This window comes from Eptatretus burgeri, chromosome 13 (assembly GCF_056783735.1).
Source record: "Eptatretus burgeri isolate ZD-2024b chromosome 13, Ebu_testis_v1, whole genome shotgun sequence".
NCBI classification, from domain to species: Eukaryota; Metazoa; Chordata; class Myxini; order Myxiniformes; family Myxinidae; genus Eptatretus; species Eptatretus burgeri.
Genome location: NC_140973.1, coordinates 70989329 through 71007675, shown reverse-complemented (window position 1 = coordinate 71007675; position 18347 = coordinate 70989329). Strand labels below are relative to the sequence as shown.

At 43.3% G+C, this 18347-nt stretch overlaps 1 protein-coding gene across 2 annotated transcripts in view; it reads right to left on the bottom strand.

The window, feature by feature from the left end:
• LOC147014742 (protein bicaudal D homolog 2-like) overlaps positions 1-18347 on the bottom strand; it is a 178649-nt gene that overhangs the window by 79360 nt on the left and 80942 nt on the right. For both annotated transcript variants that reach the window (XM_085852932.1, XM_085852933.1), the window contains exon 2: positions 15606-15818. In XM_085852932.1, coding sequence (XP_085709058.1) covers positions 15606-15818 — 213 coding nt within the window. The remainder of the gene's footprint in view (positions 1-15605; positions 15819-18347) is intronic.

Genomic DNA, 18347 nt, shown 5'->3' with positions numbered 1-18347 from the left:
TAACTTCTCTCCTGATAAACAATACAGAACAATTTAACATTTGGCTTATATTTCCATTGATAGGACATTAAATGGTAAAATAATGAAATTGTTGCAGAACTAAAATAATTAAATGGCTGCACTACCAAAACTAACACGGCATTCAGTGGAGAGCATATCTCCACCAGGCTGAACAGTTTACATTTCGTATCCTATTGATATGCCTGGTGTTGGCTCAATGATTAGGGTGGTGGGCTTGGGATCCTCTGATACCGAGTACAAACCCCACTTTCTGTTGAATTAATACCAGGTGGGGTTGACTCTGCCTGTCATCCTTCCGAGGTTGGCAAAATGAGTGCCAGCTTGCTGGTATCCTGTGTCGGAGTGGCGACCTGTCCAGGATTGTGTCCACTCAACAAGGAGACTGCTTAGGCAGCACCAATGCTCTGCACAGAGTATGGTCCCGATGGATGGATGGATGGATGGATGGATGGATCCTATTGATAGGCCAGATCTGCATCCGGACCTGAACCAAAATCGAATCGGCTTGTTCTTGTCAACAACTCAACTCATCCACCGAATATTGTCATAATCCGTCCACAAGTTTTTGAACTATCATGCTGTACGGTATATTGTTTTGGTTCCATCTCTCAATGTTGAAGAATCACTTAAGAATTTCTAATCAATTCGTCCATGTCACACACCCACCCTGTCCACAAAATTTTGTCGAAATCCGTCCATAATTTCTGAGATATCCTGCTCACAGACAGACAGACAGACAAACAGACAGACATGGATGAAAACACAACTTCCGTCCACCTTCGGTGGCAGATGTAATTATTAAATGGCCTTAATTTACATTGATAAAATGGATTAGTCAATTTCAATGTTCTGAAGGCAATGTGAGTGGCAAAGGCATCTGAAGGCAAAGGCATCGATATATAATTATTTATGATTTACCATCAACAGATTTTTACCCTCCTCGCCCACCCTCCCCCCCCCCCCCGCCTTTTCAATCCATATGCTTCGGAATTTCCCTTCCGTTCCTCTTATCCCCTCTAAAGAATACCGACCACCAACATCCTTCACCCTACTTTTTCTCTGCAAACTCCATACACACTCCCCTATCCCTCTAATCCTTCCTCTTCCTTTATTTTTATATTTTATTTAGTGCTATACAAGGTCGAGCGAGGTTCATGCAAGAATGACGTGACAGAGGGTAAATAGGCAACAGGTTGACACTAGGACAGGGAAACAAGAAAAACATGACAATTAAATGGTTAAAATTATTCACCATAAAAGATTACACAGTCCTGACATTTCAGTTTGACTCTTGATCTTCAGAGGAACAATAGTTTTACACAATAAAAATGGGGATGAACAAAAAGGAAGAGGAAAGGGGAAAGAGAGAACGACAGAGAGAGAAAGACAGAGACAGAGACAGAGACACAGAGAGAGAGACAGAGACAGAGACACAGAGAGAGAGACAGAGAGAGAGACAGAGACAGAGACAGAGAGAGAGAGAGAGAGAGACAGAGAGACAGAGAGACAGAGACAGAGAGACAGAGAGACAGAGAGAGAGACAGAGACAGAGACAGAGAGAGAGACAGAGACAGAGAGAGAGACAGAGAGAGAGACAGAGAGAGAGACAGAGAGAGAGACAGAGAGAGAGACAGAGAGAGAGACAGAGACAGAGACAGAGACAGAGACAGAGACAGAGACAGAGACAGAGACAGACAGAGACAGAGACAGAGACAGACAGAGACAGAGACAGAGACAGACAGAGACAGACAGAGACAGACAGAGACAGACAGAGAGAGAGACAGAGAGAGAGACAGAGACAGAGACAGAGAGAGAGACAGAGACAGAGAGAGAGACAGAGACAGAGAGAGAGACAGAGACAGAGACAGAGACAGACAGAGACAGACAGAGACAGAGACAGAGACAGAGACAGAGACAGACAGAGACAGACAGAGACAGACAGAGACAGACAGAGACAGACAGAGAGAGAGACAGAGAGAGAGACAGAGACACACAGAGACAGAGACAGAGACAGAGAGAGAGACAGAGACAGAGACAGAGACAGAGACAGAGACAGACAGAGACAGAGACAGAGACAGACAGAGACAGAGACAGAGACAGACAGAGACAGACAGAGACAGACAGAGACAGACAGAGACAGACAGAGAGAGAGACAGAGAGAGAGACAGAGACAGAGAGACAGAGAGACAGAGAGGGACAGAGAGACAGAGAGACAGAGAGACAGAGAGACAGAGAGACAGAGAGACAGAGAGACAGAGAGACAGAGAGACAGAGAGACAGAGAGACAGAGAGACAGAGAGACAGAGAGACAGAGTGACAGAGAGACAGAGAGACAGAGAGACAGAGAGACAGAGAGACAGAGAGACAGAGAGACAGAGAGACAGAGAGACAGAGAGACAGAGAGACAGAGAGACAGAGAGACAGAGAGACAGAGAGACAGAGAGACACAGAGACACAGAGAGACAGAGAGACAGAGAGACAGAGAGACAGAGAGACAGAGAGACAGAGAGACAGAGAGACAGAGAGACAGAGAGACAGAGAGACAGAGAGACAGAGAGACAGAGAGACAGAGAGACAGAGAGACAGAGAGACAGAGAGACAGAGAGACAGAGAGACAGAGAGACACAGAGACAGAGAGACAGAGAGACAGAGAGACAGAGAGACAGAGAGACAGAGAGACAGAGAGACAGAGAGACAGAGAGACAGAGAGACAGAGACAGAGAGAGGAAACACCATAACCTGAAGGAAGAGGGTTGAGTTAGGATGTGTCGTGGTAATAGAGATCGCAGAGAATGCAGGTACAATGAGGGGGGAGGGGTGGCGATAACGTGAGATGGCAGCGCATCACCTGCGAGAAGTCCTGGAGAGAAGAGTGGGAGAGAACAGCTTCAGGAAGGAACGGGATGGGAATATGACATTGGGAGGAAAATACCGAGTTGATGCATGAGCAGAGTCCATGATTATGTCATTTGAGGTGAGGGAGGAGATCGAGCGAGTACATAGACCAGAGGTAGACCTGACAAGGCCCTGTTGACTGGATTGTAAGAACCTCCTCAACCACCCATCCCCTCTCAATGAAGTGCAGTTGTCATTTAGCAACCCCTCTCCCAATCCACTGATCAACAACCATTTTCAACATTGCCATTGTTAAAGTACAACACATACTTTTCACTACACCATACTTGGGATTTGCCTTGTGATTGGCGAAACGAGATGAGTTTCTGTTCTTTCATCATGGGATTCGAAGTACCATTAAAGACCCCACTGGGAAGGCTGTAGAAAATCTCTCTACATATTTCCTTACCGTGAGACAGTGCGATTTGTATTGTTTGACACCTCAGACATCAGCAGAGATAACAAGAAAAACGAGATGAAAAAAACACTTAACAAATGATCTCTTAATGTACAAAATGATAACATATATGGTAGACAGCATGTTGGTAAATGCCATGAAGCTGTGTCACTGAATGATGCCCCCCAGCCCCCGCCCCCCCCCCCCCGCCCCCTGGTTTGAAGGCACCCAAATGGCTACTGGGGAATAAGAAATTGCTTTAATGAGCAGCTCTGGATCAAACCCACAAGAAAATCCATTCGCTGAGGTCACCATAATTGAAAGTCAAACTCTGAGCTTCTCAAACGTTCACAAAACTGGAACATGAAATGTAAAGTCAATGAATTCGAGAAATTTAGACAGAGAGGGCAAGAACTAAAATTTGGGGGATAAGTGACATCGATAGACTGGTTTGAGGCCGTTTCAAACTGTTGTTTTCTGGTCATGAAGCCTGAAAAAGAAATGGAATGGCAGGGATTTGCAATAAGAAGATGGCAGGGTCAGCACTGGGATACAACGCAGTCAATGATAGGTTCATATCATTGAGGTCGAAAGGACATCCAGTCCTTTGAGGTTGAAACATTCAACATTGAAGTTGAAAGGACATTTCTGGAAAATTGCAGGACCTGGGGGGGAACAGATTCCTAAAGGAGATGTTTTCATGATTATAGGAGACTGGAATGTAAAAATTGGAGAAGCAGGAGCACCAGGGATTACAGGACAGCACAGAGTTGGTTTCCAAAATAAGCCAGGGGACCGAATCCTCGAGTTGTGTGCGGATAATGAGCTCGTAATTGCAAACCCATGGTTCAAACAACTCAAGCGTAGACTGCACACGTGAACTTCACCTGATGCGCAACATAGAAATCAGATCAACTACACTCGAGTCAACAGAAGATGGAGAAATGATGTGCAATCTGACAATACTCTGTCAGGCATAGACTGTCGGACAGATCATGAACTCCTTGTGGCAAAACTACAAGTCAAATTGAAAAAGGGGGAAAAACAAAAATTCCAAAAATCTAAAACTCTGTCCAGATATGACCTTGAAAACATACTGAAACAATATGTAACAAAGGTAAACACAAACAAACCCGTTTTGAAGTGATGCACTTAGTTGACAGAATGCCAGACGAATTGTAATAATAGGTTGAAGATATTGTAAAAGAAGAGGCTAAAAACAACATCCTAAAAGCAATCACAAAGAGGAAAGCTAAATGGCTGTCGGACGAGGCAATAAATATTGCAGACGGAAGACTAAAGGCACATCAAGAGAGGACATTTTAAAAGTGGCTAAATACCGACTTCAACAACAAGCTTTCAAAAACAAAGGTAAATATTTCAAAAAGGCAGAGAGATAGAAAGTGACAATAGAGCGGGAAAAACGAGATCTAGTTGTTTGTTTGTTTGAAGATCAGAGATCATGGGAAAGTTTACGTCGAGGATTGGAGTCCCTAAGAGAAGAACAAGAGAAGATTGAACAGAAGAAACACAGGTGAAAGAAAAATGGAAGAACTACACCGAAACTCTATACAAACGACATAGTAATTTGATGGTAACCATTGAAGAAAGAGAATATGAGCAAAAACCAATAGTGATAAAATGTGAGGTGCGTGGAGCCATGAAATGGAAAAGCACCAGGTACTGATGAAATTCCAAACTATTTAAGGTAATTGGGAAGGAGGAAATCAAAACTTCAACATAACAGCTGTCTGGACACAGATCTGGAGCAGCTTTGTTTGGCCTGAAAAGGTGGAAACGGTCAGTCTATATACTATTGCCAAGGAAAATGGATGCAAGAGAATGATCAAATAACCGAACCATTGCCTTGATTTCACATGCCAGCAAAATATTACTAAAGATCATTCAACACGGAAAGGTAAACTTCATTCGGCGAGAAATACCTGTTGGGCAAGCAGGTTTCAGAAGTGGAAGAGCTAGTAGCTACGAGAGATTAGATTGCAAATCTAAGGTGGATCATGAAAAAAAGCAAGGAAAAATCAAGGGAAGGTGTGTCTCTGTTTTATAGATTGAGCAAAGCCTTCGATTGTGCTGATCATGAATTGATGTGGATTATGCTGAGATACATGGGAAGGTTGGAGCACCGTATGTGTCTGATAAGAAGCCTCAGCACTAAACAAGGAGCTCCAGTAAGAACAGAGTATGGAGAGACAGAATGGTTTGCAATATTGGTAAAGGGGTCCAGATTGTGGGGGGGGGAGGGGGGTGCATTCTCTCCCCTAACTTGTTCAATCAGTATCATGAGGAAATCAAACATGGATGACATAGAGGAAGCTGGAGTCAGGATTGAAGGAAGATGGATCAACAAGATAAGGTATGCTGATAACAACACTCTGTTGGCACACAGTAAAGGGGATTTGATGAAACTGCTACAGAAGGAAAGTGAAAAAGCTGGTCTATAGTTAAACCTAAAAATTTAAACCGAAATTTAAAGGTCTTGCCAACTGAGAAGATCGATGTGTTCAGATTGAGAGACGATCACATGGAAAGAGTGGAAAGTTTCATCTTCCTGGGTTCTCAGATTGAAGTGAGTGGAGAATGTGGAGGAGAAATTAATTAAACAGTTAGCATTGGGGGTAAACGGCAATGTCAGGATTGAGAAAGATCTGGAAAGACAAATAAGTGAAAATACAAACCGAGAGGAGGCTGGTTGATTATCTGGTATTCCCAGTTGCAAAGTACCAAAGTGAGTCATGGACAATGAAAAATAAATAAATGAAGGAGATTGATAGTTTTTAAATGTGGTTTTGGAAACTGATGTTAAAAATCCAACGGACTGCACGAAGAACAAACAAATCGGTGGTTGAAGAAATTAGATCAAGATGTACATTAGAGGTGCTGATGATGAAACGGAGACCGTCGTACTTTGGATACATCACGTGTGAAGAAAACGAAAGTCTGGAGAATTCAACCATGCTGGGTTTGATTGAGAGAAGAGGAGGAAGAGGTAAACATTCCTTGTATGTGTTGGATGGATGGGGTAAAGGCGACAACCAAGCTGTCTCTCCCAGATCTTTGGGAAGCAGCGCAGGATCGGATGTTTGGAGAAATCTGATCATGAATGTCACCAGAAGAGGGACACGACTTGACGGAACGAGATATCAGACTCATTTTCTTCATCTGTATCTATGGAAACTGCGCATGAAAGACAACTGAAGCTGAGAGCCGTTGTTACGCACAAGTCTTCCACTAAATAGCTGTTTCTACAGAATTCAACAGAAGTGTGGAAAAGTTACACATCGATACCAACAAAAAATAATAATGATAATAAAATAACAGAAAATAACTTGTTAAGCAATGCGATAGAGGGATACCCCGGTGTCTGGAGTGCATGCATACAATCCATCCATCCATTGGGACCATACTCTGCACAGAGCGTTGGTGCTGCCTAATCAGTCTCCTGGGCTATTGGACACAATCCTGGACGGGTCACCACTCCGACACAGGATACCAGCAAGCTGGCACTCATTTTGCCGACCTTGGAAGGATGACAGGCAGAGTCAACCCCACCTGGTATTAATTCAACAGCAGAGTGGGAATTGAACTCAGGTTCCTCAGATCCCAAGCCCACCACCCGAACCATGAAGCCAACACCAGGCATATGCATACAAGTGACCACGAAAGTGATGCTTAGAGGGGAACCCAAACACTCAGACCACCTTGACGCTAATCTATCCCTTGATACCATACAAAATAGATATGATGTGTCTTTTTCCAATTTCCGAATTATAAAGTAGGTAAATTTGCAATTAATTATGGAAATCTTCTTCTTCTTCAGATATTATCCGTGACATTGCATCAGGAAATTGACCATCACATCCGCACCGTCTCTGGGTTACATAGCAGTACGATTCAACTCAAACGGGGAATAATTTTCGATTTTCCACAAACGTGCCGAGTCGATGCGTCCACATGAGTGGACGTCTCGTCTCAACGGACGTCAGGACGTACAATTGCGGCACTCGACATCAAAGCTGCATTTGATAGAGTACGGTACAAGGAATTGCTGGTCAAGCTGGCTCCTAATGGAGTCGGAGGGCAACGGTTGCAGTGGTTATCCAGCGACTTGACGGGCAGAAGTATCCAGGTAGTGGTCAATGGCCAAACATCAAATTTAACTCCAATAAATGTATCTGTAACTCAAGGATCAATTCTTGAATCCACCTTGTTTTCAGTTTATATTAACGAACTGTGTGACAACTTGCATAATCCCACCTTCCTCGACGCCAATTGTAGTTCCATCTACGACCTGTTGGATAAAGAGAATGCCATCATTTCTCTGAGGGAGGACTCACAGATCTACAAATGGGGGCAGAAATGGAATGTCCTATTTGCTACTGAGAAATGCAAGATCGTGTCTCTCAGTAGGCGACTACCTAGTGAGCAGCCCCCATAGGTCTTTCTCGGTGGCAAGCCCCTGCAGCGAGTACATGAGCTGGACATACTTGAAGCCAGGTTTTCCCAGAGCTAGGGCTTCCAGTCTCACGTGAACTCCATTGCCGTTAGAGCTGGATGACGAGGGAGTGTCTCCCATAGTATTGCTCCATATTTGGATCCACCTGGCCGAACCCGAGTGCACAAAGCCCTTGTCAAGAGCACAATGGAGTATGCTCCTCTTGCATGGATGTCTGCAAGTTCCATGGACCTAAAGAAGCTGGATGATGTACAACGTCATGCTGTACATATCAAGGCCCCTCCGCAGGAATTGAATATCGACCCCCCACCACACAGGAGATCTGTAGCAGGTCTGGATCTAATGTAAAGACGACACACGGAGGAAGCTCCAGCACTCCTGACGTCCAAGCTTCCTCCATCACGGACTCCAATAAAGTCCACCAGAGCAAATGCTTCCTTTCCCATTGTCTCAGGTCACTCACCTGCATTTAGTTTTTTTATTTATATTTTCATTTCCAGGTGCTTTCCGACGGTTCTGTGATTTTTTTTTTTCGCGGTGTACCGGCTTCGATGTCCATCGGCACACAAAATTTCAGCTTTCTCCATCACCTGGAAGGTACCGATCTTAAGGCCCGGTCACACCTTGACGTTTTAGCCAGCGATGGCAACGTGTTAAAATGTATGTAAAACGCTGGCTTACGTTGAACTTTTGATGTTTTTTTTTTAAGATTCGGACGTATTCATAGCGACTTGGTCTTATGTGTAACGCATTGGTAGCGGACACAGAACGTTTCGTTGTGTTATAGATAACTTATACCAACGAATGCTGAACCTGTTGTCGGCCTACACAACCGATGCCCAACGATAGTCTAACTTCGGCATAGCGCACTGCACGCATCGCCGACGATGTCGTGACGTAGCCTATTAAAAAGCTGACGCACAACGATTCGAATCATAACTGCCGTAGAAATGGAAGTGTCAACATCACGGTCAAACCTTGGCGATCTTGCCAGCGTATGCTGACCTAAGAAAAATGTGTCTAAAACGTTGGTGAACGTCAAATACGGTATGAGTAAGTTTGGTATACGTGAGTACAACGCTAAAGTACGCTATCATACGTCGTAGTAAGTAGAGTACGTCAAGAAATTTTAAACATGTTCAAAATTTTACGACGTACTCGGCGTATGACACACGTTCCGCATGCGATGGGGATAAGTTTTACACACGATATGTGGACGCTTACACACGTCCACAAAGGCTACTTATAAGCTACTCATAAGTCGAAACACGTCGCGGTAATGTCTTTTTTACGCGAAACTTATTTCTAACTTATGTTTGACGTGCTTTGAACCAATTCTTTACGTAGTCCCAACACACATCGACGTATGTAGACGTATTCCAATGACGTCTTCCGGTCGACAAAAAAAAAAAAATTAACGTGTTTCTAGCTTACAACTGCCATATAAAGACGTGTTCCCAGCGGTTTTGGGAATTGGTATATAAAAATGCTGCTCATAAAAGGGGAACCCAACAGTGTTTTCGAGTCCTTTTTGAGTCGATGTCCATGTCAGCAGTAACAGTATCAGTATCAGTATCAGTATCAGTATCAGTATTAGTATTAGTAGTAGTTTGTTCATGTTGACAGTAGTAGGTGAGTGTGAGGGTGAGGGTGTGGGTTATGATGGATCGTCCTTGCGTTTAACGATTTAACGATTTAAATGGCTGCATCTCCACTATTGAAAGTAGACACTTGCGCTCAACAATTGGATTTTTTTTACACTCAACGACTTTTAAACGGAACCACTCAGCTATTTTCATTGTTTCCAATGAACGATTTAAATTGCTGTCACTCGCCTTTGTTTTTTGACGCTGGGGTTTTGAAATTTGAAGCGTTTCTTCTGAACGTGTTAAAACGCTCAAACTCGACTATTTTAAATAGACGCTGCCGATGGACAATTGGAATCATAGCCAAGCTAGACATCGAAGTGTGAACATCCTCGTCATGCCGAAGAAAAGTTTGAAGAATGCTGCAAATAAGTGTCCTGGCCGTGGCCGTGGACGCTGATGCAAGGACGATCCATTATACCGACGTCTTTCAGCCTATGAGTAACTTAAAAGTAACGTCTGTCGATGTGTGACAACGATCGCGTAACGTGCCAACAACACGTTAATCATAGGTTAGAAATAAGTTTCGGGTACGCTAAACATTACCTCGGCGTGTCTCAACTTATGATTAACTTACAAGTAGCATGTGTTGACGTCTGTCAACGATCGCAGACCGTGCATACAACTTGTGGCCAGCGTAGCGGAACGTGTGAGTCATACGCCGGCATACGTCATGAAATTTCAAGCATGAAAAAATTTGTGGACAACCAAAAAGTACAACGTTTAAAGCCAACGTACAACGACGTATGGCAGTGTTTTTCAGCGTGTTCTCAATGTTATCAAAACTTACCCATAACGTATTCAACGTGTGCCAGCGTTTTAGAAAAAAAATTCAAAAAATCGGCATACGTTGGCTAAAACGTCAAGGTGTGACCGGGCCTTTAAATATCAGTCAGTCAGTGGTGAGAATGAGCTTTATAGATTATATTGTATTGTTGGTATACTTAATAACATTGCTGGTTCTTTTTTTTCTCATGGTGTAAGTGGACAATGATTTTTGTTGTCAGTGATTATTGGGTCAACGAAATTGTTGGGTCGTCGAAATAGGTGACCCTTATTGTCAGTAATTCTGTCTGTTTGTTTGGATGTTTGTTCCTTTATCAGCAGAATTTGTAGTAAACGTGGGCGAATTTTGACCAAACTTGGGTGGTAGGTACATCTTATGACCTCGTGCTTTGGAAATTGTGATGGTTGCTAGGGACGATTTGGTTCCCCAGCAACAACCCAAAAACCTTCAAAATCGGTACCGTTCACGCGAAATCAATTCCGGAAGCCATTATCCCACGTAGGCTTATGAAATTTGGCACAAATGATCTACAGGTGATGCTCTATCAAATATATTCCGGTTTTTGTGATTTATATGGAATAGTTTACCCGCAGTGCCCCCAACAATTAGGGTATGCGCGAAAATTGAAGACCCCCGAGAGACCAGATGAGTGCATCGATACGAATGAAACTTTGCAGGTTTATGGTACTCAATGAGTACTACAACTTTGCCTCAGGACATATTGACCGATTTTGCTTCGGTCAGGGGTCAAAGGTCAATTAGTGCAAAAATCGATAATATGCGAGAGCTGGAGGTGCCTTCGCACCAAATGCTAATCCTCCTCGGGTTATGGTCGGATGATCATGAAAATTCACACTAATCGTCTGGAATACATTGTGCACAAACGATCGAGCCGGATTTTCGATTTAGATCTTTGTTCACCCACAGCACCCCCTTGAACTTTGGGGATTTCCGATTTCAAACCGCATTTTCGGTACTTTTCATTCAAATGGATACCGGGTAGTTATCAGTAGATGGAACTGGATGAGATTTGATATGCATAATCTTAAGGTGATTCCCTATCCGCTATATGACATCCATTTTGCTCTATATCTTATAGTTTCCATGCTCGGTGACCCATCGCTGACTACCGTCTTGTCTTACTATAATTCACCGTTTGTCCGTCCGTCTGTTCCCAGGTTCCGCAAAAACGGCTGAACCGATCGCAACCATTTTTTTGGGCGTGTAATCCTGAGACCCCTTGGAGTAAAATAGGCATAAATATAATAACATCACCCCTTAACGGATCCCGTAGGGAGCGGGTGGAGAGAGAGAGAGAGAGAGAGAGAGAGAGAGAGAGAGAGAGAGAGAGAGAGAGAGAGAGAGAGAGAGAGAGAGAGAGAGAGAGAGAGAGAGAGAGAGAGAGAGAGAGAGACACACACACACACACACACACACACACACACACACACACACACACACACACACACACACGGAGCTGATTACAACATCCCCCTGTTTTATTTTTCAAAAAGTGTGGGGATAATAAATAATACTACGGCTCGGTACCACAGTTAACCTACATATCTCCACAACTAAAAGAATGTCCATTCGACGAATCACTGCTCGTGGGAAAACTGAAAATGCCTTCATGGTCGAAACGTTTCAACTTGTGAACAAAGATACACTTCTCCAAATATATTTCTACCTCGACTTGTTGCCTCACGTGCCATTAAACTACCTCCGCTTTATATACTCATTTCAAAGCAATGCACAGAGAAAAAAAAAAGGGATTTTTTTTTCTTCTAAAGGATTTCAGAAATCCTTCACAAAAAAAAAAAAAAATGTTCCTTTTTGCTCATCAAGTACAAAAGGAATAGCAAAAAGATGGCAAAATAATAATGTACAGCTTTAATGTGTAAATCCTTCCTCTTTGAGCAAAATTCCTGGCGATTTTCACCCTTTCAAACAGCGGCATGCCGGTCCAGATGGACATATAATAACAGTCATCTCTGAATCACCGTGTGCTGTCAAAGTCACTTCATCACACCTTTCGAAGCAAGAGGCCTTCCTTTTCGCCACAATCACACCCTATGCCAATTGCCCACACTCCGATCTGGCTTTTCAGGGCAAAGTTACCACCGAGTTCCAACCCCCACTGACCTCCATCTTCCACCGTTTCATTATCCCATCGGCAGCCCGGCTGCGAGCAGGCACGGACGACGATCGCTCTTGTGCTGCCCGAAGCATCTGATACTTCTTTATCGTGTGGCCCGAGAAAAAAAAGGTTTCGGAAAGGGATCCTTTTTTCCGTCGCCAACCATGTTTGATCACAGTGAGAGTCAGGTCGGTTGCCTCGAAAACGATTTAATTCATCATTTCCTCAAAATGAACTCCTTTTTAAACTTGAAAATTGCTTTTGCCATTAATCAGTTCTTGTATCCTTTTACCTTCTGTTTCCACAATTCATCTCAACATATATATATTTATATATTTCATCTTTATTTGATATTCTTCTGCAAATCATCTTCACAGCATAAGCAATTCCATTTCAAGCTCACACCAATTCCCTCTGTCTAACACCTCCCCACACACAGTCTCACACCTTGTTCTGCACGAGCCTCAAATCACACAGCCAACCAAAACCACATCTCTCCACATTACTTCCTTGCTCAAGTCTAAAGGTGTGCAAATACGTCGGTAACAATTTCTACAAATGTTCATGGATGCTCAGCAAAATCAACCAAACAAGCGAGCCTCACCATACTCGTGTGTTCAGCAAACGTTGCGGTTGTTGGTGCTACAATAACGTGTAGATTTATTCAGGGCCTTCAGAAAGTATTCACGCCCCTCAAATTTTGTCAGATATTGTTGCGTCACGGCCTGAATTTAAACGAGCTTAAATGTTTTTTTTGTTTTTTTTTTAAATCACAGATCGATACATAATATCCGACAATGACAAAGTGAAAACACGTTTTGAGAAAACAGCACATCTGCAAAAGTCTCAACATCCCATTTCCAGAAAACTCATGGAAACACGAACCAAAAGCAATCACTGAAAACAAGGAAGTACCGCTCACGTACGATCCAACGATCCCATCGAGCGTGAACATTGAAAACAAAGCATTGTGACCGGATACAGTACCGAGGTACAAAAAAAAAAAAAACAGAAAAAGGAGGCATTGCTAATTGAGGTTCGAGTACCCAGCGATTTTTGCCTAAATTACATAGAAATCAAGAAAATGACCGAATACCAAGATCTCAAAAATGAAGTGAAAAGATCCTGGAAGCTGAAGATCACCGAAATTGCACCAGGGATAATTGGAGTAACGGGAATAATTAAAAAACAAAACCTTACAGAAATCTTAACAAGAGTGCAAGTGAGCACAATATATGCCCGAACAAGAAGATATATACAGAATTGTGCTACTACATGGAAAACAGCATCCTGGTTGCCATGGCAACCACTTTAGATGACGAACGTATGTCGCGACACACCGTCTCCACAGTCTGTACCTATGTACCAAATATGAAACGTGAAAGTTGAAAACTTTGGGAGTTAGAGTGCAGACAGGAATGGACGGATGGATGGCACAGACAGACAGACAGACAGACTCACATAATACGCCCCGATATATGTATATATATATATATATATATATATATATATATATATATATATATATATACACATATACATATACACATATATACATATACATATACACATATACACATATACATATACATCGGGCGTATAAAAACCATCCCTGGGCATATTACTCTGTGACGATCCTGAAAAGAGCCCTCGGAACAAAACTTCACACCTTGGTCCATGATTCATGACCATCCTTTCCAAAACAGAGGTGGATACTTCAAGACCTGGGAGCACTCCGTTCCACCTTCTGAAACCCGCATATGGAGATAATGACACACACACACACACACACACACACACACACACACACACACACACACACACACACACACACACACACACACACACACACACACACACACACACACACACACACACACTATTCCTCCTTTTGTTTGTCAAATATCACCAAAATGGCAGCTAGAATCCAAATGTGCAATGCCATGGATCCTGGCTCAATGACGAGAACCTGAATTTAGGTTAAAAATACAAACAAAACTCACCTACAATACACGCAGGTACGTGCAACTGTGGCACCAGCAACAGAAAACATAAAAGTGAGATAATGATGCAAAAACAAGAATATAAAAATTGGCAAAAGCAGTGAACTGATAAATACAGCGATTCAGGAGGATTAAGAGACGGTTTATAATGGGCTCGGTTGGTTGTGGTGCCAAGCTATAAATGAGAAATTCCAGAGATTGTTGCAAAACAATGTATGGGCAGGTAGGACACCCTAAAGGTATGCAAACTCCCCTACGGGATGTCTCGCCTTGGTTCAAATCCCGACAGGTATAAACCCCCATCCTGGTGTTTTGCAAGCAAGGCTAAGCATCATTGTGTGTGTGTGTGTGTGTGTGTGTGTGTGTGTGTGTGTGTGTGTGTGTGTGTGTGTGTGTGTGTGTGTGTGTGTGTGTGTGTGTGTGTGTGTGTGTGTGTGTGTGTGTGTGTGTGTGATCAACAGAGGACCTATCTGCCTGCAGCGCTTGTTGATGGATGTTCAAGGTCCACCAGTGACCTCCATAAAGAGGAGGCAGGTTATTGCCGGCATCCCGAACGACTCCAAATTCCTGACACATTTAGCCGAGTGAGTAGTGGAGATCTGTCCAGGATTTGTTGTGGCCTTGAAACGTTTCTCGACTCGTCAGGAACACGCCGACGCTCTTTCAAGAGTACGAGCCTCCATTCCATCCCAAAACAATGCACAGGAACAGTACTGTAAAGCCTCGTTGAAATCAAAATAACTTTTATTTATATATTAAGATTCCGTTAATCAAAATCAATCTCAAAAACATCTTCATTTTTGACAAACATCTAATTATTATTTATTTTTGGCAAACTGCGGATGCTGGTTACATCAATGCTGGGAGGACGGCTGTGCCGCTGATGCAGTGCCCCCTATTACCAGCAAGCTGGTACTCATTTTGCCGACCTCAGAAGGATGACAGGCTGAGTCAAACCACCTGGTGTTATCGAACAGCACGACAGGGGCTCAAATTCAAGACCCTAACATCTGAAGGCGGCCACCTTAACCGTTAAGCAAAAACCAGGCTCACAAAAATCCAACGTGCTGTAATGAAAACGAACCTGTGATGTTTCGTTGAATCGATGAAAATGTGACTTGTGATGGTGAATGATGGATTTTAAAAAAATATCGGATTAAAAACCAACAGCTCAAGAACACTGTGGAGATGAATGAGCATGACCGCTTACCCACCCAAGCGGAAAATCCCTTTGGCCCTCCAGACCTGTGAGAGTTGCTGACTCAACGTGCCGAGTCTATCATTGTCGGCCTGAGCACCGCCAAGCGCGGCACGCGCACGTCGCAGCTCCCCTCCGAGACCGGCGATACGTCCCGCCAGCAACTCCTCCTGGGTGGCCGACTCGGCAAGAAGCTGCTCCTCTCGACTCTCTCCAACGGCTGCAGCATGACGACATCGCCAACGTACACGACCAAGAGCCTGGTTAAAAACAAAAAAAAACAAAAAATAAAACATTAAAAGAAAAAGAAGAGAAACTTTAAAAAGTAAAAAATAATTCGGTTTAATGAAGATTTTGGGAGGCACTTCAAGGAGGAGGAGGAGGGTGACTAGTTGGTTGGATGAATGACCTGCTCCTGGCACATTATAGGACATGTGATGAAATCAGGAGAAATGTGCATTCCATCCTGGATGAGTACCCTGACCCGCTTCCCACTTTGAAAGAGCAATCCATCCAGGTACACACACAGAGTCACAGACTACGAGAGAGGATTGACGGGACAAGGTTTGGATGGGGCCCAGGGCTCTCGAGAGCGTTCCTCTTAATAAACAGCTTCAGATGATCATTTCAGAAAATTTGACGCCGCTCGTTATCGGTGTGTGGTCGACTGAATAAAGATTGGATTACTTAATTTCCGCAGCCTTTGTCTTCATTCCCTTCAATGACGGTCTGTTGAAAGGTTGTCTCCAATAATACACGTTTCCCTTTTTCACAGTGCCTCGTGCTATTTGGCTCAACTGATTAATAGTCATTGATATTTAAGGGTAATTAAACTTGATCAATCAAATACCTTTCAAGTCTAAATGGATTGAAGATCCAAAAGCAGTTTCCTAATTCATTGCATTAATTAATTTGAGCCATGGAAGTCAGTGCCCACCTCGCTGTGTCGACCAACGTTTCCATTCATGGTGTCCTTTGGGTTTAAGTCTCGGGGGTGTTCGGCCACAAGTTTCAGATGAAACATTTGTGCCGTCGATGAAGCCATTAAGGCACAAACGGCGCTTTCCAGGACCGGTGTGAACGTGAATGTGTGAAAAATCCATGCGACGACGGAATAGTGTGCTCATTTGATCATGCCCTGAAGAGACTTGGCAACCGGAACACCTTCAAGCAGAAGCTACACATCAGACACTCATCATCGTCGTCGTCATAGTAGTGATCGTTTGTATGCAGCGCGTGGCTGCGGGTTAGCATCATTTCTCGCGGGGGTGAGACGGTGCCGCTGATGCAATGCCCCCTGTAGGTTGGAGCACGCATTTGTAACTTGTTCAGTGTGCCGACGATAATTATTCGTCTCCGCTTCATGAAGGACATCGTGGGATCTTCTACATCCATCGACTAATGCCGCCAGATGACATGCCCAGTGCAACATCCAGTGTGGACCACTCCTCATTTTCATAAACGCCAAGATGAGCCAATGAAAAAAAAAAGCCAAGAATTCACAAGGTTTCGGAAAAGCGATGATCATAGAAAACCAAGACGTCAAGGTGAACAGCGAATAGCCAAGATCTTGTGAAAAAAGCCAAGGAGTGGTCACACTGGTAACATCCATCAGAAGGACGGCCCGCACAATTATACGTCGCCCAACTTGCAAAATACCGGTACGATATATTACAGGTTGGAGATTCAAGCCCAGGCAAGAGAGGTCAGAGGTGAGTGTACATACATCTGGGTTATCCTGTCCGCTGTACATCACCCACTGATATTTCCAGATTCGTTCATCTACCCCCAGCGTGAGTTCAGGGAGGCCTTGCTCCTGCAGTGGACTAAATTATAAGCTCACAACTGCGATGTGACACGTGATATCCACAAAATGTGATTTATGCACAAGCTTCAATAAAAATGTATAAAGAAAAATAAACCAAATCAGATTAAAACTGCGTCATGGAACAATTTTTACCTTGGAGGGAAACTACGAGTACGCTAATGCGCCGGCATCCTTACCTGGTTATACAAACATATTCGGTAAATACAGCATACAAACTAGGAGGACACTCGGTAGCGCGCATACCTCCACCACGACACCATATTGGGTTCAATACATTTTTGAAATCTCATGCTTTGTATATACATATATATACATATATATATATATATATATATATATATATATATATATATATATATATATATATATATATATATATATATATTGTTTATGGATCAATCTCTCAATGGTGAAGAATCAATTTTTAAAATTAAATAATTATCGTATCCAGATCTTCACCAAAATCGAATCAGTTCGTCCTCGTCACACACCACCCAACATGTGCACAAAATTTCATCCGGATCGGTCCACAACTTTTTGAGATATCCTGCACACAAACAGACGACAGGCAAACAGACAAACACAGAGGGGGTGAAAACATTACCTCCTTCACCTTCGGTGGTGAAGGTTGAAAAACAAGTGCTGTGGATAGCCGCTTGTTTTATGTTCACCTGATTTCAGATATTTTTTTGTGTGTTTTGTTTTAATCCCGTTATAATGGTTTCTGTACATTCAGAATCATCGGTTTTCCATCCCTTGACACCACAATGGTCCGGTTTTATCTCGCGTTCTGTACCCGGACTCAACTGGAGGTCCGACACACACATGCAGTTGAGAGCACACGTACGTGGCATTTGTGGTCGTTCCTCGGACTCGTTTTCAAATCACCGTGACAATGCACCGGACTTTATTCATCATACAAAGATTCACGACCTTCATGTCCGCCTTCACCTGGTCCATC